This window comes from Arachis ipaensis, chromosome B6, assembly GCF_059453495.1.
Source record: "Arachis ipaensis isolate K30076 ecotype BB chromosome B6, ASM5945349v1, whole genome shotgun sequence".
Classification (NCBI taxonomy): domain Eukaryota; kingdom Viridiplantae; phylum Streptophyta; class Magnoliopsida; order Fabales; family Fabaceae; genus Arachis; species Arachis ipaensis.
The window spans coordinates 97,418,113-97,444,610 of NC_142441.1; the positions used below are offsets into that span (position 1 = coordinate 97,418,113).

Below are 26,498 nucleotides of genomic sequence, written 5' to 3' on the forward strand. Positions count from 1 at the left end.
GAATATTGTTGTTCTTCTTATTCCAAAGCAATAAGTAGCAGAATTCAGCAACCAGAGCCAACAAGAGGCCGGTGGCCACGTTCTCTTTCCAACGGTGACTCCAAACACTGCTCAGCGCCGTCGATCTGTAGAAAATTGGGCCGCTGTTAGAGTATCTTCATGCCATTTGGTAGATTGATATTCACATTGCAGCCGCCACCGCTGCTCAGGCTAGGCTTTCGAGACCACCGCAGAACCCTCTAGAAAGTTGTCGTGGTAGTAACGTTATTGTTGAAGGATCTTGTTTCACTTTGAGTACTGGAGAACAAGGAGGGATGATGGTGGTGTGGTACATTGATGAAGATGAGCTTCTGAACATGCCGAGTATGATCGAAGACATAGCCAGGGGAACGCAGGGTGAAGAAGGACCCACACTCCCAAGCCCACCTTCGACGACGACATCATCAGTAAGTGCTGCTCCTCCGGTGAGTTCCCAGCGAAGCCTCTCCTCTGCAACAAATGCGACCGAGGCTATCACATCTTCTATCTCCGTCCTATCCTTCCTTCCGTTTCCAAAGGCTCTTGGTTCTGCGCCTCTTGTTCCCACAGTGACACCAAGAAACCAAAATGTATGTTTTTTTTGTTAATTTCAAACTTCTTTTTCTTTTTCTACACCAAATCTACAAATTCATAATATTTGAACAATAACCTCAGATAATTAATAATCCACAGTTTTTAATCTTTTTAATTTTTTGGTGGCTGGCAGTAGCAGAGGAAGACGAAAGATGAGTGTTGTGAAAATTGAAATTTGGGGAAGAAGATAGAAGGGGTAATTTGGAAATTTTATTAAAAAGTCAACGAAAAATCACAATTTGGGTACTATTGTCACACGGAACCCATCTTTCATGGGTACAACGTTAGTTTTCTTGTTTGATTGGTACTTTTGTCAGCGTTCGCAAAATTCATGGGTACAAATGGTAGTTTTTCCTTTTTTATAAACTTAAAACCTTTGTTTATGATCCTTTTAGAATTTTTTTTATTATTTTTCTTCCAATCTTTTAATCTTTTACATAATTAACTTCTTTAAGCATCATATAATGAATTCTTTACTTGATTTTCAACTTTTAGAAAATTGTAATTTAACCCCAAGGGCGTTTATACAATCGACCATCATCATCATACATATTTATCAAAAATTCATATCAAACACTTGTAAAATATATCATTAGCTCATCAATCATTCAATCATCAATAAAAATATTTATAGCTATCAATCATCATCAAAATATCATTAAAAGTGTATTATTTATATATGAGGTCTTTTAACTATTTTAACCCTTACCTTTCTTGTTAATCCTTCTAAGTTCCTTCCTTAGGTTTTATGATCACCAAGAACTTTCTAAATAAAAAATAACACCACTTTCAATCACATGAAGGCCTTATGGCCGAATTCACAATGAAAGAAAAAAGAGATTTCTCCTCCTTTTGAGCTTGAATTTTGATGTTCTTGCTACTCCTTTAGAAGTTCTAGAGGTGGCTTGTTATACAAGAAAAGGAACAAACTAAAGTCCTTTATGGAAAAACATAAAAACCGAATTTATAAAGAGAAGGAATGAAGAAATTCTCTTCACTAACCTTGAGAATTTTCAAATAGAAAATGAAGAAGATGATGAGAGTTGTTTGTCTAACTTGACTTTTTGAGAATAGAGTTTGTGCTCTTGAAAATAGAAGAGGTAATTGTACGAGTGATTGGTTAGTTTTTCTCTCTTCTTTTTCTCCGATTCGGTCACTCTCTCTTTCTTTCTTCTTCTTTCTTTTCTTTCTTTCTCACTAGGTAACTTAGTGTTATTTTAGTGGTGAAAATTTAAAATATGAGAGTAAAAGAGAAGGGACATTAACATTAAAGTGAAAGAGAGATAAGGATGATATTTTAATTTCTTTTTTTTTTCTTGATCTTATCTCACTTTTCTTTCTTGATAATCAAGACAAGAAATTTTGACATCTGATGAAATAAAGAGAAGGAGAGAGGACCGAAGTTGAGAGAAGAGATTTGGATAACCTTAAATATCATATGATGCTAATTTGATGACCTAATCTTGCTTACCTCTAAGTTAATTCACCACATGGTGAATTAACTTGTGGTGGATAATGAACGAGAAAAGGGAAATGATATACGAGTAGTAAAACATATGGCTAGGATTAATTCTTAGAGGATAATTACCAAAAATAATAATTATTTGATCACTTATTTTTACTATATTAGATAAAGCAAATAATCATACTAATATGAGTAAGACTATTATCATATGTTATCTCAACTTTAAAATATCTCTAAAATATTTTGGTGAAGTTAAACGAATCAAATAATACTCGTAAAAGTTTTTTAGTGGTTAAATTTGGTGTAATTAAATGTTATAATTAAGAAGTACTTTTTTGTTCTATATGAAAATTAATATTTAAAAAAAAACTCCTTTTTTATGTTTGATATGGGCCGTCTCGTTAAAATGAAGCGAATTGTGATTCTCGAATTTTACGAATTTTCATTGTAGAAATCCTGAAAAATCATTTATTTTATAAAGAATCGGATTTTTACACTTCTCAAGACTAGAGATTACTATTATATCGATTTATAGAAAAGATCTTATTTATGGACGTTGCTTCTGAGGTGAGTTCTTGTTCATATTCAATTTCTAAGATTATTCTTTAATTTTTTAGGTTTAGATTTCAGCTAGTTTTCTCATACTACTTAAGGATTAGTATATTATACGCTTGAAGAAACGTTAGATAATAATTAATAAAGACTAAACTACCATTTATATCAACGAAATTCAGAATATTGACAAATTTATCCAAAAAACTAAAACTGACATTATACTCATGAAGACAGGTTCTGATAGACAATATTATCCAAACACTTAAAAATTATCCAAAATTTTTAAACTACCTCTCTTAACTGACTTAATCTTAAATGTCCAATCTCCAACTTTTCACCACAGCCACCTCATCCTTAGCCTAGTTATTCCTACTAAAACTATAAAGATTATTCGCACTTTAAAAATCTCTATAACAAGATATAGAAAATATTCCATCTGTTGGCTACCATGTTCTTCAAAGAAATACCCTATCAAAATTGCTTATGATGCAATCCATTAGACTAATTTTGTTAGCAATTTTAACTTTAATAGACTTTGAAAACTATAGATACGTCACAACTTTAAGCTTTTACATGGCTTATGGCTCATAGCGCCTCACTTACAGATGAATACAGAGTTAGAGAATTCTAACTTTGAATCTAAATTGCATATGTTGTCAAGTTGAAAACAAAAACCGTATTCCATATCTTGTGTGATTGTCCCTATCAGAGTAATGTGTGAAAAGCTTGGTAATTAGGAATTCACAATAATTATTCTCCCATAAACCCATTAATGAGTGGCTAACGAAGAATATATAGAACCCTCGAAAACTAAATGGACTAGCAAGCCTATCATTTTCTTTACCATATGCAATTTGGCTTGGAAAATAGGAATAAACTCATTTTCAATCAAAATATGATCCCTAGCAATAACATGACTTTCGAAATAACTAATCTTGTCGGAGGAACAAATTTTAATCATTTAACAGCTTGATGCTTAGGGTTGAAAACACGTTAGACCATGCTTCATCTTTGACAGGTCAAGCTTGTAATAAGATTTGTTGGCCTAGACCTAATCTATAGTTTATTATAGACTATTTATTATATACGAAATTTGATCTGACTTAAAATTTGTTAAAAGATCTTATAATTTAAAAAAAAATAAAAAATAAATAAATAAATAATAAAAAATCAAAGATATTAAATATATTTTAAAAAATATATATGTAATTAAAAAAAATAAGTAGTTTAATGGATAAAAGTTTTTAAATAAAATAAATAATATAAATTTTGTTAGAAACAAGAGAGAAATATAAAGAAAGTGTTTTGTGTATTATTGAATGTATGCAAGTTGTTTAGAATGATACAATATAAAATGGTATTTATAGGTACTAAGAGAATCATAATAATAAAGACGTAATCTCCTATAATAAATATTCAGATATACTAAATAATACTAATTAATCCTAATTGATTCTAATTATATTCTAACATCCTCCCCTCAAACTCAAGGGACAATTTGAGTTTGAAACTTATTTAAAACAACGAAATAAAGAGAAAAAAACTGCATAAACTGATAAAATAGTGTAGACGGAACTGCCGGAAGGAAGCGCAGATGGAACTGCCACTTTTCTGAAGGAAGCGTAGATGGAACTGCCGCTAGTTTGAAGGAAGCGCAAACGGAACTGCCGCTATCTGAAGGAAGTGTAGATGGAACTGCCAGAAAGAAACGTAGACGGAACTGCCATAAGAAAAAATAGATGAAACGCAGACGGAACTGTCGCAAAAAAACGCAGACGAAATTGCCACGAGAGAACACAAACGGAACTGCCACGAGAGAACGCAGACGGAACTGCCACGAGAGAATGCAGACGGAACTGTCGAAAGAGAGCGAAAACTACATGATTTCTTCATGAGAATAGGTAAGCAGCGAATGACAATGATGTTTGATCATTCGACTCGAAAAAATACAAGACAGAGAAAACAGGCTAGTCGGTGAGGTGAAAAAGTATCAAAGGAGCGACAAAAGGTAAGAAAAAATGGCATAAAAAAAGTGCAAAAACTACGGTGATTTCACCGCAAGAAAAACAACCTATCCTCTTCAAGGAGGATATCATGGCTCTGATACCATGTTAGAAACAAGAGATTAAACTCAAGAAAGAATTTGTGTATTATTGAGTGTATTCAAGTTGTCTACACAAGTTATCTAGAATGATACAATATAAAAATGTATTTATAGGTACTAAGAGAATCGTAATAATAAAGACGTAATCTCCTATCATAAATATCCAGATATACTAAATAATACTAATTGATCCTAATTATATTTTAACAAATTTAAACTCTCGCTATAATATAAAATTATAAAAAAATTATGTATTTATATATCTTAAAAGACCAAACAAACTATATCATAAACCTGAGTCTAGCTTATTAAAAAATTTAAACTTTTAAAATAATTTGAGTCTGTACTTATTTTCTATCAAACCATACAAGGCCTACAGGCCAGTCCACAAGTTTCTGACAGACTATTTGGCCTTTCTCCACCCCTACAGATGCTGATTACTTCTAGATTTCTAGGCGGAAGGAACAAATTGGATGACAACTTCCAAGAGAGAACTAGGTAAGTTGAACTTAGATGGATCTATCCTCTAATATTTTGGTTCGCCTACATGCGTTAGGCTCCTTCTTATTACCAAACAAGAGTTATAGCTAGTTTTCGTGATGAATCTTGGCCATAAACCATCGCTATGGTATAAATGTGGAGCTTATACGTAAGATTGAAGCTTATGTCTGATCTAGACTTGACAAAGGTAGAGGTAAAAACAGATTTGATATCGATATGTATTTTTTGACTTATTTAACGACATTTTGTCGAACACTTAGGCAGAACTTTCCTTCTTCGAACTATTAACGTAATTCTAACTCACTCATGGGACGTAAGCATCTCTAACATTTACAGAAAAAAAATATGTGCATGAATTTTTTTGTGAAAAAGTGTATTTTTAGGTGACTGGCGTTTTCTATTTCGACGCACCTCCATGGCGAGGATTTGTGAAATTACTTTTCTTAAAATTGTTTTAGTTGATTTTATTTTTTGGAGCTTTGGTCTATTCAATATAAAAAAAACACTTTAATTTTGTATTTTATATACACATATTTAATATTTTTTAGTAACATTATTTACAAAATTAAATTGGTATTTATTCTAAATATCAACTTAAATTCAAATTTAAAAAGAGGAGTAAGTAAAAGTGAGCAAAAGTTATAATTTAATTCATAATTGTAAGCTAAATGTTTAAAATAGAACACCGCTTTAGATATAAAAAAGTTGCATTATTCTTTAATCATAATCTTAGTAGACTAATTCTGTCTACTTGTCTCTTATTTGATTAATTGATTTCATGGTTGCTCATCGCTTGTTTATTGCTTTTTTATATTGTTCTGTTTGGTCGACTTAATGACATGTGTAACGGTATAAGGAAAGCAAGGCTATGGTCCGGATAGAAGGATAACACATAATATATAAAATGGTTGTCGATTTATTTGTGTAACCGTCAGGATGGCCGAGTGGTCTAAGGTAGGGGTGGCAAAGCGGGCCAACCCGTCCCAATCCGTCCCGCTCCGCCTAGGTCCGTCACATAAACGGGGCAGACCGGCCCGCCCCGCTAACTAAAATGGGTTCAAAATGCTAGCCCGTCCCGTTTTATGGCGGATTGGTGGGTTGGCGGGTTAGCCCGCTTGACTCTTTTTTTTTTTTTGAAAAATAAAATTTATTAAAATTAACAAAAAAATAATAATTAAAAAATCAAATACAAATAAAAAATAGTCAAATTATAATATAATTTTTTTACTATTTTTTTTTAATTTTTAACTTCAATAAAATTGTTCAAAATAATATTTGTCAATAGAATCATCTTTATTTTAAAAAATAAGTTACATAATTTGAGCATATATACAAAATTGTAAAATAAAATAAATAAAGTTAATAATCCAAAAAAGAATAAAAACAAAAAATGAAAAAAAAAGTGTTTAAAAATTCTATAATTATTAATTTTATAATAGTAATCACTCTTTTATTTAATTAAAAAAAATAAAAAAAAAAATTTTTGACCCGGCGGACCGCCCCGCCCCGCCCCGCCAAAACCCGCCAATTTGGCGGTGCAGGTTTGACGGATTTTTTTAATTTGTCGGGCTCCAATTCTTAACTCGACCCGCCTTTTTTAGCGGGTTTAGCGGATCGGCCAGACGGGCTCGACCCGTTTTGCCACCCCTAGTCTAAGGTGCTAGACTTAAGTTCGGGTCTTCGTGAGAGGGGCGTGAGTTCAAATTCCACTTCTGACATATTTTAGTTTTCTGGTTTTTGGCTGGGCTGAAACAAGTTATTCTTAACATAGGAATTAGGAAATCATTGTACCCAACGAAAATTCACTATCTCATCCTAACAAGTGTGTTTTTTGACTTTTTCTTTTGACCCACAACAACTGTTTTAATTCTGGTGGTTAAGCCAACCAAACATTATTACGAACTTATCACGCCATGTGATCTTCCAAACCCAGGAAAAAGCTGTAGGGTCTTAGACCAAGGAGCAAGGAGGGGGAAAAAATATTGAGGATTTTTTTTTTGGTGGCTAAAAAAATATTGAGGATTTGAAAATTATATTCTTGACCCAAAAAAAAAAAAGAAAATTATATTAAGAAATAAGAACCAAAAATATATATATAGACACTGTGTATATAGGTATATTAACGTTACAGTTTTACACGCTATTCTTTGTATTTGTACTTCGAATGAGTGACATTCCATTCTTCCAAAAGACAAAATACGTTACACACATTTATGAATGAAATGTCTTTATACTTATTAATTTGTTTATTTGAGTATCATTACTTGATTATACATCATATAATGTAAGAAATTGAAAGAAATAATAAGTTATAATTCTACCAGCGGCTAATTTACTGCTACATTTTTCACTTTCCACATCCTATCAACTGAGCAGCTAATTAAGTAGATAACTTAAAGTTATTGCAAGCAAATCACCAATCTTCCCTTCGTTAGCAGAAAGGAACAATACATCATTCCAGTTGCACTATATAATCTACAGTTCTTCATGAACAACCTTTTGGTCTGGTCTACCTGAACATGCTTTTGATCTGCTTAAGCTCTCTATCCAAACACCATCAGCTATTACTGCATCAGTGTCATTGTTGCGGTGCCATGACCAGTATGCACGTGTTTCGTCTACTATTTTCAACCTTCCATGGCCAAAGCTTGGCTCTCGGTACAACGAGAGTGGACTTGGAGGGCTTTTAAAGCTATCATCGCCAATCAATCAAATGTATACATAAAGAAAATAACACTTAATAAAGTAATTAAAGAGGTGTGAAAAATATTTTCTTTAAAAACAAATATAGCCACTTATTATCATCCTCACTTGAAAATAAAAGATATTTAAAAATTAAAAAAAAAAAGTAAAAAATGTGACATTAGATAAAAGTATGTAACAATAATCTCTTTCCACAATAATATGAAAAATGTTAGGGAGTTAATTTTTTTCCATCAAAGTCATTTTTTTTAAAATTAATTTATTTATGTTAAATTTTAAATTCTAAATTATAAATTCTTAACTCTGAAACTTAAATAATTTTAAATCTTAAGTTGTAAAAAAAATTAAAAAAATAGATAATATTAACTAATAAAAAATTAGTTATTTTATTTTCTCTAATACTATATGCTATACGGGAAAAAAAAATCTTACTTCAATGCAAGGCCTTCACGATTTCCTCCATCCCCAACTGTCACATATATTGGACCACAGGGATCAGCTTTATTGTCATAAATTCGAGTCTGCATGAAGAATCAACAAAAGATTTCGTAAAAAAAAATATAAATACTTGAATGGAAAAAATTGTAATAAGAAAGAATGACATACAAATCGTTCATAGGCATGAACATGTCCAGCAAAAACCAAGTCAACCCGTGCTTGATAGAGCAAATCCTCCATAACTTTTCTCATACTCTCACCTTCACCTTGGTGTGCCTCATTAGTATTATACCAAGGCGCATGCAACAGCACAATCACCCAAGGCGTCTTGCTCCTATCGATGTTAGCCAAATCGTTCTGAAGCCACGTGTACTGCTCCGATTGGGCGTCGAAGTCCGTATAGGAACCGAGCATGATGACGTGGGTGGAAGCAACCTCGAAAGAGTAGTATAGATTTGAAGTTGATCCGCTTTCTTGAAACGGCATCGCCCACCTTGCGTTGTAAGCTTTGAAGCCGTGAGGGTAGATGATGGGGAAAGTCTCGATCTCGTGGTTTCCTTCAGTAACCATCCATGGCCTTTTGCTGGCGTATGGTTGCACCAAACGGCCGAAGGAGTCCCATAGAGGTTGCTGTGTATCGGCGTACGATAAGTCACCTGGTAATAGGAACACGTCGTAGTCACTACTATCCACGTGTTTTAACGTCGATGCTGTCCATTCCGTTTGTCCCAAGTCCCCTACACATATATGTATATGCGGTAAATTATTCCTCCAACAGCTTCGAAAATGTCCAAATCCAATTACTGTTGTTACATTAGTATGACAATGTGCAAAGTAGGATTTATGAAACTAGTCCTCAGCCTTTAATTTCACCAGCGCTCACCTTATGATGACCTTCGGTTCCAGTTTAAAAATTAAAGCAAAAACTATTTCAAAAAAACTATTTGCACACCAAAATAACCAAATGAATGATTTAATTTATTTTTAATGTGTATTTATATTTTAATATATATTTTATATTAATAATAAACTTGACGATTGATTTTAGTGTATACTTAAAATAGTCCAAATTATCCTTAGTGTATATACTCGTCAATACCACGCACATTACTAATAGCGTCACAAACATCCTCTTTCTTTATAGAACGACACACATCTATACAAAAATTTTAAATTTTTTTAGGGTTAGCAGCTAATTTAATATCAAAAAGATTTAACCGTTGATAAAAATGTTATCAACAAAATAATTTTTTAAAGATTTGAAAAACAATAAAAATAATCAATAAATACTATATTTTTTCTGATGGCAAAAAATTTTTGTATTTAACAAATGATTTATCTATCGAATCAAATTTTTGTGGCAAAAATATTTAGAAAGTGCAAAAAAATATTAAACAAAAAAGTTGATCTCTAAATATTTTTTATTTTCAAAAAAATGTGTTCATTCACAATTAATTTTTTTTTTAAAAAAATTTACTTTTTACAAAATTATCAAATTTTAAAGATAAAAATATTTTATTTTTTTAATTATAATTACAAAATTTTTTATCAAAATCTTATCTCTAAAGTCTTTTTTTTTATATAATATATATTTAATATCTAATTCTTTTATTTTCTCGCGTTTTTAAATCTTTCAAAAAATTATTTGTGGTTAGCATCTTTTTAAGTTCTTTTTGTCAGCAATGCATGTGAACTTTGAGCTACCATTTTGATAATTTATTTATTTTAATTTCTTATTATTAAAATCACCAATAAATACTATTAGAGGATATAGCTAAAATCGTGAGATTGATGGTTATGGTGACAAAAAGTTCTTGAGTTTGAGGTAAAAATTTGTTATTTAAAGTGGATGATTTTTTCATGAAAAGGGATTTATCATTTTTATTTTGATAATATAATTTTTTTATAAATTTATACAAATATACAATACAAAATAATTCTGTGTAGAGTGATATTATTATTTTTTTTATTAGACTAAATGATTGATTAAGGACATAATTGTCTATATAACATAAATTTTGGTCCTTCTTCTTAAATTTTCATTTGAATAGGGTTTTTTTAATAGTTTTAATATAATTAAATTTTTTATTAATAAACTTTATTCATGGTCCTTAGCGTTAATTTACCCTTCAATAATTTTATCCTTAAAAAGATGAAACAGATTTATCCTTAAAATTTAATAATTTTATATTTAGTTTTTTTTTTTTGGGATTTTTTTCTATCAATAACCAAGGATATTTAAAAAATTAGAAATTGAATTTTTATCTAGTTTTTTGTATTATCTAGTTTTTAAATAATTATTTAAATATTTCTATAAAATTTTAAATCAAATGCATAAGTAATTTATTAAATACAAAAAATGTTTGTTATTTATAAAAAATATATTATTTTTTTTAGTTATTTTATCGCATTTTATAATGTTACAAATATTTGTCATTATCAAAAGTAAAAGTTATTTTTGTCAACGTTTCAAAAATTGGGTATAATTTTGATAATTTAGACATTATAAAATAAAAGTCCAAAACTTATTATTTGTTACTTCTATTGGTGGATTATTTTCTTAAAAACAACCATGCTAGATGAAGATGATGTTGGAACATAAACTATGAAGAAAATATTCAATTTGGATTTTGAAATTATATTTCAGTCTCAATTTAGTTTTTGATATTTCAATTTTTTTAATTTAAATTTTAAATTTTTTAATTGACTCTATAATAAAAATTATTGTAGGGATTAATGTGATTAAAATTTAAAAAATTTACAGACTAAATTAAAGTAATTAAAATTTAAGTATAATTTTAAAGACCAAACTGAATATTTTTTCAATTTTATGCTTGTCTTGTTAATTGAAGTAGTTTAGTATAGTTTGTATTATTATATATGCTATATTATGTATTAGTCACATATTACTCATGTCAAGAAAACTTCTCCCTCTCCACTAAGCCTATGGGGCATAATTGTATAATTAACTTATATAGCCCCATTTGCTAAACAAGCTGATGAGTTGTTTAGATATATTTATAATATATTTTGTATTTATTTTATTCTAAACTCTTAGCTTTAAAGAGTAAGAGAAACATGCTTGTTTTGGTCAGCCATGATAAATTCTTGACTTTTTTATATTATAATAAGACTATTAACCTTACTAAGATTGTGACTTAGACGATATTCGAACAATATATATAAAAAAATTATTTATCAAACTAATTTTAGCAGCTAATTTTGTATGTTTTCTATATTTTTTATTTTTTTTTCTGTAGCCAATTGAAAGCGAGTAAATTGAAAAAAAAAAACGAGAACCAATTACAAAAAAAAATGTTTAAAAAGTCAGTAAAATTGATTAAAAAATAAAAACCGATTAAATCAATTTAATTTTTTATTAAAAAATCGATTAAAAATTAATTTTTTTAATTATTTTTTAAATATATAATATATAAAAGTATATTATTTTATTATATTTAATCTAACTCTAACTTCAATTAAACTTTTAAAATAACAAACACCGACCGTCATCCTAATTCCTAACCCTTTCAGGCTTTCACTTTCAAGAGTTCCTAGTAGGAGTAAGTACAAGTAACGGGTACTCGATTACCCGTCTAAATTCGAATCGAATCAATTAAATTAGTTCTAAAATTAATAGGTAATCGGATTTAACTCGAACAAAATCAATGATTTTTGTTAGTGATTGGTTTGAGTATCGATTTTGAGGATGTAAAACCCGAATCAACTCACAAACCTGATCATTTATTAATTAAATAAAAAAACTAAAAATATATATATATATAGCTTTTTCATTAGATAATGATTATTCATTATTAATATGTTTGGATTTTAATGAATTTAGTTTTTAATGTATTTGGTGTTTACATGTTTGGATTATTTCTATTGATGTTACATGTTTATTGTATTTATTGAATTTTTAAGATAAAAATTTGGTTTTTTTTTATGAATTTTAAAGTCATCGCGTACCCAATTACCCGAACCGAACCAATTCATTCTTAATCAGTTTGGTTTGGTTCGAATATATGTACAAAAAAATGCAAATTCAAATCAAACCGAACCAATTACATTTTGATCAGTTCGATTCTAATTTTACCATAAACCCAAACCAGACCAATCCGTGCTCACACCTAGTTCTTGGAACCAGCCACTACTCATTCCCATTTTCTGTCAGGACATTTAGCACGTCTCACGTGCCTAAAGTTTAACTAGCATATTACATGTGGATTTTTTATTTTTATAAATAAAATAATTATAATAATTATTAAAATAAATAATTTAAAAAATATTTATCAAAATAAATACCCATCTCTTATTTTGTTTACACTGTAAACGAGATAAAATAGGTAAACGCAACACATATATATCTCGCAAAATTATCTTTTATAAGAAAAGAATATTTATTTCGATAAATATTTTTTAAATTATTCATTTCAATAATTATTACATTTATTTAATTTATAAAATTAAAAAATCTTATTACATGTACATCAAAATTAATTATTAATATAAAATATATATTTATATATAAATATATTAATAATTATTTTTAATAAATAATTTTATTGTATAAATAGTATATTTTTTAAAATAAATATTATAATAAATCTTATTTAAAAAATTTTAAATATTTTATTTTTTATTTTTAAAAATAAGCAAAATAATTTAAACACCACAATAAAGATACTATAGAATTTATTTATTTATTTTTTTAACAATTCTTTTGTTTAGTTTGGTAATATAAGTTTGGCAACAGAGCCTGATAATGAGTAGCGTACACTCCATCACCACACACCCCTTAACCACCTTATCTGCTGTTTCCCTCCAGCTCAAAGCACTCATCAACAACGTAACTACAACTACTTCTATAACTAACTTTACTCCATCGTGATCACTGGTCAGATGCAAAAGGGTATCAATGAAAATGTACCCTTACCAAACCATATGCCAAATTACCAAAGCTTGGTAAAGAAACCAAAATCAAAATGAAACATACCTACAATGACGAATTCGATGGGCAACTTGGGCGGTGGAGTCTTGAATGAGAACTCGGGTCCGGAGCCTCCACAGCGGTAGAAGTAAGTGGTGCTGGGCTCAAGTGGCCCTATCACGGCGTTGTGGATCCTGCCGGAGTTATAGAAAAAATACTGGTACGAAGTATGTTTTCCGGTAGCTTTTTTGGAATATTCTCCTGACTTTGTTCCGTATTCTACCACAGATTTTGTGTGTTTTTCTTCTGTTATCCATGACACCTTCATTTTGTCTCTTCCCACCAAGGATATGTGCACCTTTAATAATTTACAAACATTTTCACATCATAATATTTTACGAAAATATTTAAACATTAAAAAATGTCAAAGAAGCTAATTAACATGGCACACTAAACATTGCACTCACCATTTAATGTAAAAAAAAAATATATTTAAAATTTTTGAAAACAAGAACATTCCAAATTCAATTCAAAAAAATATTTAAAATTTAAATTCAATAAAAACAAAAACTTATTTTAAAGGAGCTTCATACTAAACTTATTTGACAAACTATTATAATATTAACTAAAATTGACTACTATAATATCAATTTTACACCATCAGTCTGTACATATTTTTGTATAAGTAGAATATTATTAAAACTAAAATTATATATTATGCAGATATAAATATTTTTACAACGAACAAACCTGCTGAGGTTCGGACTCAGATAATTGATGAGAAGTGATGATGATTGAACGAGCAGGAAGACGAACGAAACCACCAATATCATGAGATAGAAGGAGTTGAGGGAACAAAAGAAAGCATAGGGTGTGTATGAGAAGTGGAAAAATAGCAATAGACTTTAAACATTTTGACATGATGCTAATATTGTTGTTATTATAACATGGATTATTTATTAATAATGATAGTTTCTTTAATTTGTAGCTGCTGCAAATAAAGGATAGCTTTCTGAACGTAGTGATGGAGGAAGAACAGCCATTCTTGTTATATAATGGGATTGCGGAAACAGAGAACGAGAGAGAATACATTTAATTAAAATAACAATTTGTATATGGGTTGACTATATAGAAGGGAGGTTGTGTTTCAATGGCTTAAGGCAAGATCCGGGTAAAGATTAACTGTATTATGTTATTAATTGGTAGTACCACATGACGATGGAATCATGGAATCAATCTTATTCCTTTGACACGGGAAGCATACGTTGAGCAGAAGTGATTTATTAGTTTATTTGTCTTTATTTAACCAATTGTTTTGGCTTTGGTTTTGTTCTTAACTTAAACACTACAAATTTTAACGAAAATGGTTAGTAATAAAAAAATTAATTAAAAATAGATAAAATTTATTTTATTTAATATTATTAATTATTATTAAAATTAATGAACATTAAGTAAATAAATTTAGACTTTTTTTAATCTTCTTAACACGTCGAAAACGAGAAGTGTTACAGATTCGGTCCATGGATCCTATACCCGGAACGGTCTCCGAACCCGGTTACCCAGGTCCGACCCGCTTCGCCATTCCAGAAAGCTCGGAACCGGCCTACTAGAGCTCCTAACCAACTTTCGAATTCAAACGTCTCCCTTATCTTAGTCAAGTAAGATAAGATAAGATAATTCAAACGTCTTTCTTATCTTAGCCAAATAAGATAAGATAAGATATTCACCATCACCTATAAATAGAGGACCCAAGTCCCTCCAGGTATTCATTCATTCCTCACACCTTATACCTCTCAGATCCATTCTGACTTGAGCGTCGGAGTGTCTTTGCAGGTACCTCCCCCCATTGCTCCAGTCAAGTGATCCAGCATCTGCCTCAACCCACAAGTTCTCGATCCATCTCTCAACACGTACCAGAGACATTCAGTACATTGGCGCCGTCTGTGGGGACTTTGCAGCGTTGTGGCGGCATGACGGATAACCCAGAAGAGCAATCATCAAACTCAGATTTCTTGTGTGTAACTGAGAGCAAAAAGGAATAATGTTTCCTTAACTTGCATCACCTTTGCGGTGATAACACACCTTCGCCCTACTCCAACGGCAAAATCCCAAAGGAATAATGTTTCCTTAACTTGCATCACCTTTGCAGTGATAACACACCTTCGCCCTACACCAATGGCAAAATCTCAAAGGAACAATGTTTCTTCGACTTGCAATCACCTTCTTAGTGATAACACTCTTTATGCACCTTCGCCATACTCCAACGGTGAAATTCCAAGTCCTCCGAGCCCAAAGTCTCGCCTCCCTTTAGTGGGACACCTCCACCTCTTGGACCCTCTCATTCACCACTCCCTCATCCGTCTCTCCAAGCGCCATGGCCCCATCTTCTCCCTCTATTTTGGCTCCATACCCACCGTGGTTGCTTCTTCTTTTGAACTCTTCAAGCTCTTCCTCCAAACCCACGAGGTCACCTCCTTCAACACCAGGTTCCAAACCTCTGCCATCCGCCACCTCACCTATGACAACTTTGTCGCCATGATCCCCTTTGGACCTTACTGAAAATTCATAAGGAAGCTCATCATGAACGACCTCCTTAAACGCTACCACCGTGGCCAAACTCAGACCTCTCAGGAGCCAAGAGATCAAGAAAGTTCTCAAGGTTCTTGCACAGATGCGGGGGACAGCCAAATCATGGCGGCAAGACGGAGAACCTCGAGGAGCAATCCTTCACCCAACACCCCAACTCCCGAACTCCAAGATAACACTCCTCCCACCCACGGGAGGATAATAAGCGCGCACATCGCCAACCAACCCCAACCCAACAACAACCAAGAGAGGACAACCGTCCTCCCACTGAAGCCCGACCACCCGACGGCCTAGAAGAGAAGGCGGTCCAGATAATCCAAGAGCTGTGCCTCAGGGTGCAAGACCTCAAAGGCCGAGTTACACCCAAAGAAAAGCATAACGCCGAAAACGGAAGTCATGCAACCTCCAGATCAAGATCTCGCCATGAAACCAGGCACGACGGATCGCCAGAATGGCGACATGCCAAGAGATACAATCGTAGCATCTCCCGTGACCACGGACACGACATGATGCCTGAACAACGACACGGCAAAAGGTATGATCGCAGCGTCTCACGCAACCCGGCTCATCAACATGACACGGACGACGACCGACGACATCGAGAGGCCAAACGCACAAAAAGTGACCACGTGATAATGGGAGCCACTCCCTTCACTGAAAGAATCCTGAAAGCAAAACTCCCTAAAGGCTTTGACAAACCTACGGATATGAAGTACGATAGAACCAAGGACCCCCAGGAGCACCTAATGGCCTTCAAGGCCAGGATGAACCTGGAAGGGGCCGCTGACGCGGTCCGAGGTAGGGCCTTCCCGGTAACCCTGCCGGGCCATCGATTAAATGGTTCAACGCCCTCCCCAACGGATCCATAACTGGCTTCCACGATATCTCACGGAATTTCATGGCCCGATTCACCACCAGAATCACCAAAGCTAAACACCCCATCAGCTTATTGGGAGTCACCCAGAGACAAGACGAGTCCACGAGAAAATACCTCGATCGGCTTCAACAATGAATGTTTAATGATCGACGGACTCATGGACTCAGTTGCAAGCCTTTACCTAACTAACGGGCTCATGAATGAAGACTTCCGAAAATACCTAACTACTAGACCAGTGTAGACCATGCACGAGATCCAGAGCGTCGCAAAGGAGTACATAAACGACAAGGAAGTAAGCAAGTCGTAGCCGCCAATAAACGGCAGCACGGCAGCACATGACACGGCAGCACGGCACCTCGACATAACCCCCACCAAGAGAAAACCATAAAGAACATCCCAAACTAGCAAACGTAAACCAACTCCCCAGAATTGGAAAATTCTCTAACTACACACCTCTGACGGCCTCGATCACCGAGATATACCACCAAATAGCCGATCGAGGTATTCTCCCGAGGGCCCGACAACTCAATGAAAGAACGGGCGGCAACAAGACCCTGTACTGCGACTACCACCGAGGATGCAGACACAGGACACAAGATTGTTTCGACCTAAAAGACGCCCTCGAGCAAGCCATACCAGATGGCAAACTCCCCGAGTTTGCCAAAATCATCAGGGAACCAAGACGCGAGAAAAAGACAGATCACCAGAAAAAAAAAGGACGTAACCCGAGGACACAGAGACAAGCCTCTAGGGAAAGCCCTGAAACAGATCCGACCATTATCGTGAACGTCATCACAGGGAAAGACACCACAGGAAAATCAAAATTAGCACTGAAGAAGGATCTCAAGATCTTGGCAGTCAGAGACCAAACCCCAACCGCCACCACCAATAGAGCGATAACATTCTCCCCCGAGGATTGCCAGCACGGCACCTCGGCAGAAGACGCCCCCTTCGTCATCTCGGCAAAGGTTGGAAACGGGCTAGTAAGAAGAATACTGGTGGATACAGGAGCAGACTCTAACATCCTCTTCAGAAGAGCCTTCGACAAACTCGGACTCCGCAACGAAAATCTACAGACATACCGCAAATGGAATCACGGGACTCGGAGACAACTTCCTCAAACCAGACGGTTCCATCGTCCTTCCCCTCACGATAGGAACGGAAAACCAAAGGAAGACAATCCTATCCGAGTTCGTGGTCCTCAAAGACTCCACCGCCTACAACGTCATGCTCAGAAGAAAAACAATTAACGACCTCTCCGCCGTCATCTTCACTAAATACCTTCTCATGAAGTTCACAGTAGAGGATGGCTCCATTGGAACTACTCACGGAGATCGGGAGATCGCAGTAGAATGCGAAAACGCCAGCTTAGCCCTGCGAAAGAAATCTCGCAACGCGGCCGGCATATTCTTAGCCGACCTGGACGCCCGACGAGACGGGCAACCTAGGCCGGAACCAGAAGGGGACATGGAGAAAATTGCAAATAGGGAAACCAAAGAAGAATATACTTTCATCAACAAGAACTTCCCATACAACCTTAAAGAGGATCTCTCACGCCTCCTAAGACAAAGCAGAGACTTGTTTGCATTCACACCTGCCGATATGCCGGGAATAGACCCCGATCTAATGTCTCACCGACTAGCCGTAGACCCCAAGGCTAAACCTGTGGCACAGAGGAGACGAAAAATGTCTCCTGACCGAGCAGCCGAAGTAAAAAAACAGATTAAAGCCCTCCTCAAAGCAAGCTTTATCAGGGAACTGCCCTACACAACCTGGCTGGCTAACGTTGTGCTAGTAAAAAAGGCTAATGGGAAGCGGCGGATGTGCGTCGACCACACGGACCTGAATAAAGCCAGTCCAAAAGATGCCTTCCCTCTACCGAATATTGACGGGCAGGTAGACGCCGCATCCGGCCACCAGTACCTCAGTTTCATGGACGCGTATTCCGGATACAATCAGATACCCATGCACCGACCCAACGAGGAGAAGACGGCCTTCATCACTCCCGACGGCACGTACTGCTACACAGTCATGCCCTTCGGCCTAAAAAACGCTGGAGCCACTTACCAAAGGCTCATCAATAAGATTTTCCAAAACCTGTCTGGGACCAAGCTGGAAGTCTACATAGATGACATGCTCGCCAAGACCGAATCCGACGAGCAACTCATCAGCGGCCTCGAGCTCATAATGAACACCCTAAGAAGACATCAAATGCGCATCAACCCGACAAAATGCGCCTTCGGGATGGAAGCAGGAAAGTTCCTTGGTTTTATGATCACGCAACGCGGGGTAGAAGCTAACCCCGAAAAATGTAGAGCCGTCCCTGAAATGGCAAAGCGCAAAAAATCTCAAAGACATCCAGAAACTTACTGGCCAACTAACCGCACTATCTCATTTTCTCGGCGCGTCGGCCCAAAAGGCGAACCCTTTCTTCAAACTTATAAAGAAAGGAACCCCCTTCAAATGGGAAGCGGAATGCGAAGAGGCATTCCAACATTTCAAGAAGTCCTAGCAAAATCCCCAGTTCTCGCTAAACCCCAAACAGGAGAGGTCCTCTACCTATACCTATCTATAACAGAGGAAGCACTCGCAGCAGCGCTTATCCGAGAAGACGAGAATAAGGCCCAGCGACCCATCTACTTCATAAGCAAAGTCTTACAAGACACGGAATCGCGCTACTCACGCCTCGAGAAACTCACCTTTTCACTCCTCACGGCATCCCGTCGTCTCGGACAATATTTCCAGGCCCACCCCATTACGGTCTGAACTAACCAAGCGGTCAGGCAAGTCCTGCAAAAGCCCGACCTAATCAAAGGAATAATCGGGAAAGGAGCCTACAAAAACTCGACGGAACCGAGATCCTGAGAACATGGAATACCGCCAACTTACAGCGATATTACACGTAGGAACACTCCCTCCCTTAAAACTATGTCTTTCACTTATATTATTTTATTTTATTCTCCTTGTATTATTTTAGGATACTCTTTCCCTCCCCCCAAAACGGAGGGTTTTAACGAGGCCCAAACTTAATAAAATTTCATTCAAAAACGCACTTGTCCTGCTTCGTCCCATATTGTCGCTACGGCAAAAAGAGTAAAACGGCCAAACACCCGGGAATCAATCACCCCAAAGCCAATAAAACGGATATCCAAACAACAAAACGGATATCCAAATAAATAAACGGCTTTCCCGAGGTCAATAAAATGGATATCCAAACAACAAAACGGATATCCAAATAAGTAAACAGCTACTCGGTAATCAATCACCCCGAGGCCAATAAAATATATCCAAATAACTAAACGGATATCCAAATAAGTAAACGGCTACCCGGGAATCGATCACCCCGAGGCCAACAAAACGGATATCCAAAAAACAAAACGGGTATCCAAATAACAAAAAATGGCGGCCCGGGGATCGATCACCCCGAGGCCAACAAAACGGATATCCAAATAACAGAACGAACATCCAAATAAGTAAACGGCTACTTGGAAATCGATTACCCCTAGGCCAACAAAATGGATATCTAAATAACAAAACGGGTATCCAAATAAAAAATGGCAGCCCGGGGATCGATCACCCTGAGGCCAACATAACGAATATCCAAATAACAAAAATAGTGACTCAAGAATCGATCACCCGCAAAGCCAACAAAACGGAAATCCAAATAAGCTAAATAAACAAAGTTTTGAAATCGGCCCACTAAGAGGTCTAAAATAAGTTCACAATAACGGCCCAAAAAAAAGGCCACACAAAACAAGCATGAGGACGGTCTTCCAACTCGCAGAAAGCCAGACTGACCAACATCCTACCAATTGGTGCAGGATGACATCACGCCTTTTTCAGCCCCTCACAGTCTCCCGAACTATAGAGGATCAGACTCTCCAATAACTTAGCATTGAGACCAAGAAAGCATACTCTCATGATTCAGGGGAAACTGTTACGGTCATCAAACCCGGCATGTGATGAAACGCCCAAACAACGCACTCCTCGCCTGACCATGAAACGGCTAGGAACTCCCCAAATCGTCGACCTCGACCGGAAAAATCAAACAACGATCTCCTTGCCGAACCACAACGACAAGAAAAAGGTTCCTCCAGCGATGAGACCGAGCACCCTCACTCTCTCGCTCTGGGGGCAACTGTTACAGATCCGGTCCACGGATCCTATACCCGGAACGGTCTCCGAACCCGGTTACCCAGGTCCGACCCACTTCGCGCTTCCAGAAGGCTCGGAACCGGCCCACTAGAGCTCCTAACCAACTTTCGAATTCAAACGTCTCCCTTATCTTAGTCAAGTAAGATAAGATAAGATAATTCAAACGTCTTCCTTATCTTAGCCAAATAAGATAAGATAAGATATTCACCATCACCTATAAATAGAGGACCCAGGTCCCTCCAGGTATTCATTCATTCCTCACACCTTATACCTCTCAGATCCATTCTGACTTGAGCGTCGGAGTGTCTTTGCAGGTACCTCCCCCCATTGCTCCAGTCAAGTGATCCGGCATCTGCCTCAACCCGCAAGTTCTCGATCCATCTTTCAACCCGTATCAGAGACATCTTGTACAAGAAGAAAAGAGTATAAACTAATGAGGAATTAATCGATCGATGCCTTGGCTCCTTCTACAAGTTAAAGACTATTATCAAAATTGATATTGCCCTACAAGATAAATGGTAAATTACAGTGAAAAATTGTTGGCAATTTCTTGAACCGTTGCCAATCGATGGAATAGTGGCGATTCTGGTAGTAAACACATGTTCCGTTGAAAATTGATGAAAATAGTGGCGGTTTAGTTTTCAAACTGCTGTAAATAACATTTTGGAAGAGTTTATTAAAATTTTTGGCAAAAACATAAACAGTCATTCTTCATGTTTTCGTGTGAATCCTAGGGGAGTAAAGGTGCCAATCACCATCTCTGAGATACTCCGTCGCCGTGACTCTTTCCTTCGTCAGTTCCAGTCGCTACGTCTGCATTGTCGTTCTTCCCCGTCACTAGTCTACTCCCTCCGCCGTCTAGCTCCTGCGCACGAAAGGAAAGTGGAAGGGGTCGTCCAAGTCTTCTCACTCCGCCGTGCACGTCCGTGTCATCAGTGTCCTTCCCATCCGTCCGTCCTGGTCTAACCGTCAGCATCCTTCCCCCTTCCCCTATTGTGCGCTGCTCGATCGCTCCCTCTCTTCTCTCTCTGGTTCGTTCTTCCCCCTTCTCCTTTTGTCCCAATTTAATTTTGTTCCAATTTCGCTACTCTGAATTTTACCTCAGATCTGCTAGTGATGAATTAACTGTATTGGTGGTCCTCATGTGTATAACTAGGCAAGATACAATTGTTGTAAAACTGTACAAAATGATAATGAATGAATAACATTCTCTGCTTTACTCTCAATTTACAATTCATCTTCTGACTGCTGAGAATGTACTAGTTCGTGATGAAGTTTCTTTTCATTCTTTCATTTCATTTCAAATAATTCATAGTTGTTAAAAACCTTTATACTAGATACGAATAACTTACTTTGTAGTGTCATTATTCTTTTTCAATTTCATTCATAGGACTTCATAAATTCTCAAGGAAATATATTAAAGTTTAATGTGAAGTATCATGCTAGTTTTGATGGTATCTTTTCTGAGCTATCAATTACTTTTATTAAAGAAAATCTCGTGCCTGCCTCTGCTTTAGCAGTAGATATTGTTGGGATTGGTGATTCATTCATGGCTTAAATTTGCCATTAAAAAAGCTATAATTGAGCCAGTAAGGGATGTAGAAGATCAGGATTGGTTTAAAGGCTTAGATGAGAAATGGAAGGTAACAATAAATTTTCTGTTTCTTGACTTGTTGTGCAAAGTTATTCTTTATAAGGCAAACTTTTTGTTTTTTAAGCTTATTGTAGTGTGAAATAATGATTCTGCAATCATAAAGAAACATTTCTGAGTGTCTTTATTCTAAAAGTAAATCTCTTGAAAGTATAGTTTTATGTTCGAGTTACAAAATTTCAGGTATATCTACACAGGAACTATGAGGGATAAATGGATCCTAAATGTGACATATGGGTGACTCCATATAGATGGGGCTGCATGGTAATAGCGTACAAGACAAATAAATTTCAAAAACATAAGTTGGCTCCTATAGAGGTGAGTTATCTTTTAATAGACCTGTTAAAACTCTTGCAAGACATTTATGGGCTTATATAAACTTCAATTACAACATTGGAAAGATCTGTGGTGGCCTGATCTTCAAGGATAAATTTGCTTTGGTAATTTTAATTTTTTTTTATTTTCTATAGTTTTTTCCTTGATTTGGAATGAGTAAGCAAATGAGGATTAATGGAAGTTAATTTATTTAAGGATGGATGACTCTTGTCTGCTTTATGGTGTCAACTCTGTTTTAGTAGGCAATGGGATTGATTGACTTTTATTAGTAGAAATAAATAAAGATTCATTATTTATTTATTTTTTAATTTATATTTTTTTAAAGAAAAAGAAAAAGAACTTGCCTTCTCTTCATTTTTTGTGAGGGTAAATTGTCTGTTTCTCCCTTAAAGAAGTATGTGCACTTGCACTTCTCATGTATCGATGTTGATCAAGATTCTTTGATTCATGGATCCTTTTGAAAGGTTAATAGTCATGTACTGAAAGTAGAAAGAATGAAAAATGATTCCTTGCCAATAATTTAGTCTTTTCTGTGGGACAGGTATTGTCTCTTGAAGCAAATATTGATAAGTTAAAGGATCGGTGCCAGAAGCTATTCAGAGAATGTAATAAGTTTATGTAATTTCTTTATGGTATTCCTATATTAGATTTACTATTGCATTAATCAATCATTATCATTGTTATGCAAAAATAGTCTACTCGAGATTTCAAAGCTATAACTTTATACATGAGTGGGTTTTTTTTTTTATTTTGCATATAAAGAAAAAATATAAGATTTTTTTCCTCTGCTCATGATAAGTTCAATTGAATTTCTATCAATCATATGCAAAAAAATTAAATATTTTGTTGCGTTTGTGGGTGTATGATCTTGGTGTTTTATTTTAATAATTCTTTTTTAGCAAATTTCTTATCCTACTCTCAATTATCCTTGCTAATCTCTTTGTAAATAAATATGCATATATGTAATATGAATTTTGTAATTGTAAATTTAGTTAATGATGTATCAACTCTGTTTATCTATAGTGACATCGATTTTAAGAAAATTTAACTTGGCTTTTGATTTTAAGTCTTTTATGTAGCTTAATCTAGTAAACAGCTAAATCGTTCAGAATAATGACTTGTTGTATGGTCTTTTAAGTGAAAACTTACTACTGAATGATTATGGTATCTAAAATACATGGTTTAGCCCATCAGACTATTTTGGAATTGTAAATTAGAAAGTCGTTGATTTTTTATCTGTATCTCCTCAAGACAGCTTTGGGGGAAGCATATAATGGAGAAATTGGCTTTGCTGATTCGTTAGAAATATTTGGCAGTGGCCTAGATGATCCTGTTATTAGTGCCAAATGTATAGTGGGGACGCCCACACACTGAGAACTATTTTCCAGATGTAAGCTCATTGATTTGAAAGTCACACTATATGTGGCCTAGCTGTAAGACTTATAAGCACATTGTATGCATCTGGAAAGCCATATATGGGACTCGTGCCCGGGTAATGTCGGGAGTGGGTAGGCAACCGACACATGAGCTCATGGCCTGCAGTAGGACTACACATGCATCATCCTTGTTTGCGCATATTTGTTTGTGATTGTGTTTTCTATGATTGTGTATGCTTGTGATTGGATTCTATGTTATGTAATTGCTGAGTTGGATTGTACTTTGTTGACTGTTGTTATTTACTGAGAACATAATGATGTGCATAAACTAGTTATGCTACGATTTAGGAAATTGCACGATCGGCAAAATTCCTTCCGGCAAGTGCACCGGTTATCGTCAAGTAAAAACTCACAATAGAGTGAGGTCGAATCCCACAAGGATTGGTTGAGTGAGCAATTCGAATTAGAAGTTTGTTCTAGTTGAGCGGAATCACGATTGAGATGAGAATTGCGGAATGTAAAATTGGCGGGAAAAGTAAATGACAAGAAAATTAAATGGCTGAATCTTAAATTGCATGAATTAAAGAGTAGAATGTAAATTGCTGAAATTAAAAGGGAATGGGGATGATTGCAAGAATTGAATTGCAGAATGTAAAGAGAAAGTGGAAATCAGAAATGGGGAATTCATTGGGTTTAGGAGATATTGAAATCTCCGAATCAAAACATGTATATCTCTTCCTCAACCAATGCATTCATTAAATTTTGCTTGGCAATCTTATATGATTGGATCCCAATTCCTTGGCTCACCAATGCTCTCTAAAAACAAACAAATTCCCAATCCCTTGGTTTAAATGTTCATAAGAAGAGATGATGCTTGATCACTGATTATACCACACAATTTCATGAACCACAATTTGGTAGGATTACATGTCACAATATCCATCCAAACCCCAATCCAATCCACTGTGAGAAAGCTTCTCTAGCATGAATCCTCCATTCCTTTCCCAAGGCTCCGAAGGATTCCAAGTATGAGTAGTTTCTTTCCCAAGACAACTACTCAATGGAATTAGATCGAGAAGCTTTCTAACAAAATTCAAGAGAAAAGATTGAAGAAGAAGATAAACTATTATTGATTCATTGAATTACAATAGAGCTCCCTAACCCAATGAAAGGGGGTTTAGTGAATCATAGCTCTGAATTCAATTACAAAGAAAAGGAAAACTAGCTAAAAGTGAAAGTAAAGGTTTAAGGTCCCCATCAGGGGCTGGATTCCCCTTCAATCCCCCCGTCTCTAAATGCAGAAACTAAGGCCTTTAAATAGGCTCCCTAAATTACAAAATGAAAATGAAATTCAAAGCAAATTACAATCAAATGAAAATAAACTATTCTAGATGATTCTTGTGGCCTTGATTTGGTGTTGTTGATGGGCCTTGCTTGCTTGAAGGGCTGAGTGACATAATTGATCCAAAAAGGATAATGATCCATTAAACTACACTCAAATGTTGCACCCCCTTTCTTGAGTCGTCACTTTGTTCTCTTGTCAACCTTGCCAATTTGATGCCAAATATAGACTATTATACCTCGTTGGAAAGCTATGGATGTCAGCTTTCTAACGCAACTGGAAGCACCTCAATTGGATCTCTACAACTCGAGTTATACTCCATGGAAGGTGAAGAGGTCAGCTGGCCTGATTGCATGTTGGTACTATGCTCTTCTATGCACATTACGGGGCTGTTTTCTCCCTCAATTTTTAGTATCCACCATGCATGCCATATATGCTTGGAAAGCTCTAGATGTCTTCTTTCCAATGCAATTTGAATCACCTCATTTGGAGTTTTGTAGCTCAAGTTATTTATGTTTGAAGAAGGCATGGTCAAGCTGTTCCATATAACACGTTTAAGCTTCAGTTTAAGGTTAAACTGAAGCTTAAACGTGGATAAAGGAAGGGCAGCCCTGGAGGTCGAACACGTTTAACCTCCAGTTTGAGGTCAAACTGGAGGTTAAACGTGGAAGCTTAGAATGGTAGCCCTGGAGGTGTCGAACACGTTTAACCTCCAGTTTGAGGTCAAACTGGAGGTTAAACGTGGAAATGGAGAGAGCAACCCTGGAGGAGAAAGGCTGTCGAACACGTTTAAGCTCCAGTTTGAGGTCAAACTGGAGCTTAAACGTGGAAATGGCTCCCTGGTGCTATTCCCACTTCTGGCGTTTA

General features: G+C 35.4%; 1 protein-coding gene, 1 long non-coding RNA gene and 1 pseudogene across 2 annotated transcripts; 2 read left to right on the top strand and 1 right to left on the bottom strand.

The window, feature by feature from the left end:
* Window positions 1-7,447: 7,447 nt before the first annotated feature.
* Window positions 7,448-14,400, bottom strand: LOC107648833 (purple acid phosphatase 22). The gene is made up of 5 exons (XM_016352646.3): window positions 14,059-14,400; window positions 13,375-13,666; window positions 8,547-9,115; window positions 8,373-8,461; window positions 7,448-7,929 (listed from the first exon to the last, which is right to left on the bottom strand). The coding sequence occupies exons 1-5, from the start codon at window positions 14,398-14,400 to the stop codon at window positions 7,713-7,715; spliced, it is 1,509 nt and encodes a 502-aa protein (XP_016208132.1). The 3' UTR covers window positions 7,448-7,712.
* LOC107648834 (uncharacterized) lies at window positions 13,390-14,577 on the top strand. Its single transcript, XR_015886204.1, has 3 exons — window positions 13,390-13,528; window positions 14,032-14,179; window positions 14,297-14,577. It is a non-coding gene; the product is annotated as an uncharacterized LOC107648834 (long non-coding RNA).
* An 808-nt stretch (window positions 14,578-15,385) lies between these two features.
* Window positions 15,386-16,211, top strand: LOC148561895 (2-hydroxyisoflavanone synthase pseudogene; annotated as a pseudogene).
* The last annotated feature ends 10,287 nt before the right edge of the window (window positions 16,212-26,498 follow it).

Coding starts and splice junctions, on each gene's coding strand:
- LOC107648833 (XM_016352646.3), bottom strand. CDS start 14,400: ATGTATTCTCTCTCGTTCTCTGTTTCCGCAATCCCATTATATAACAAG. Junction 9,116..13,374: donor CATCGAATTCGTCATTGTAG/GTATGTTTCATT, acceptor ATATATGTGTAG/GGGACTTGGGACAAACGGAA. Junction 8,462..8,546: donor TTCATGCCTATGAACGATTT/GTATGTCATTCT, acceptor TTCTTCATGCAG/ACTCGAATTTATGACAATAA.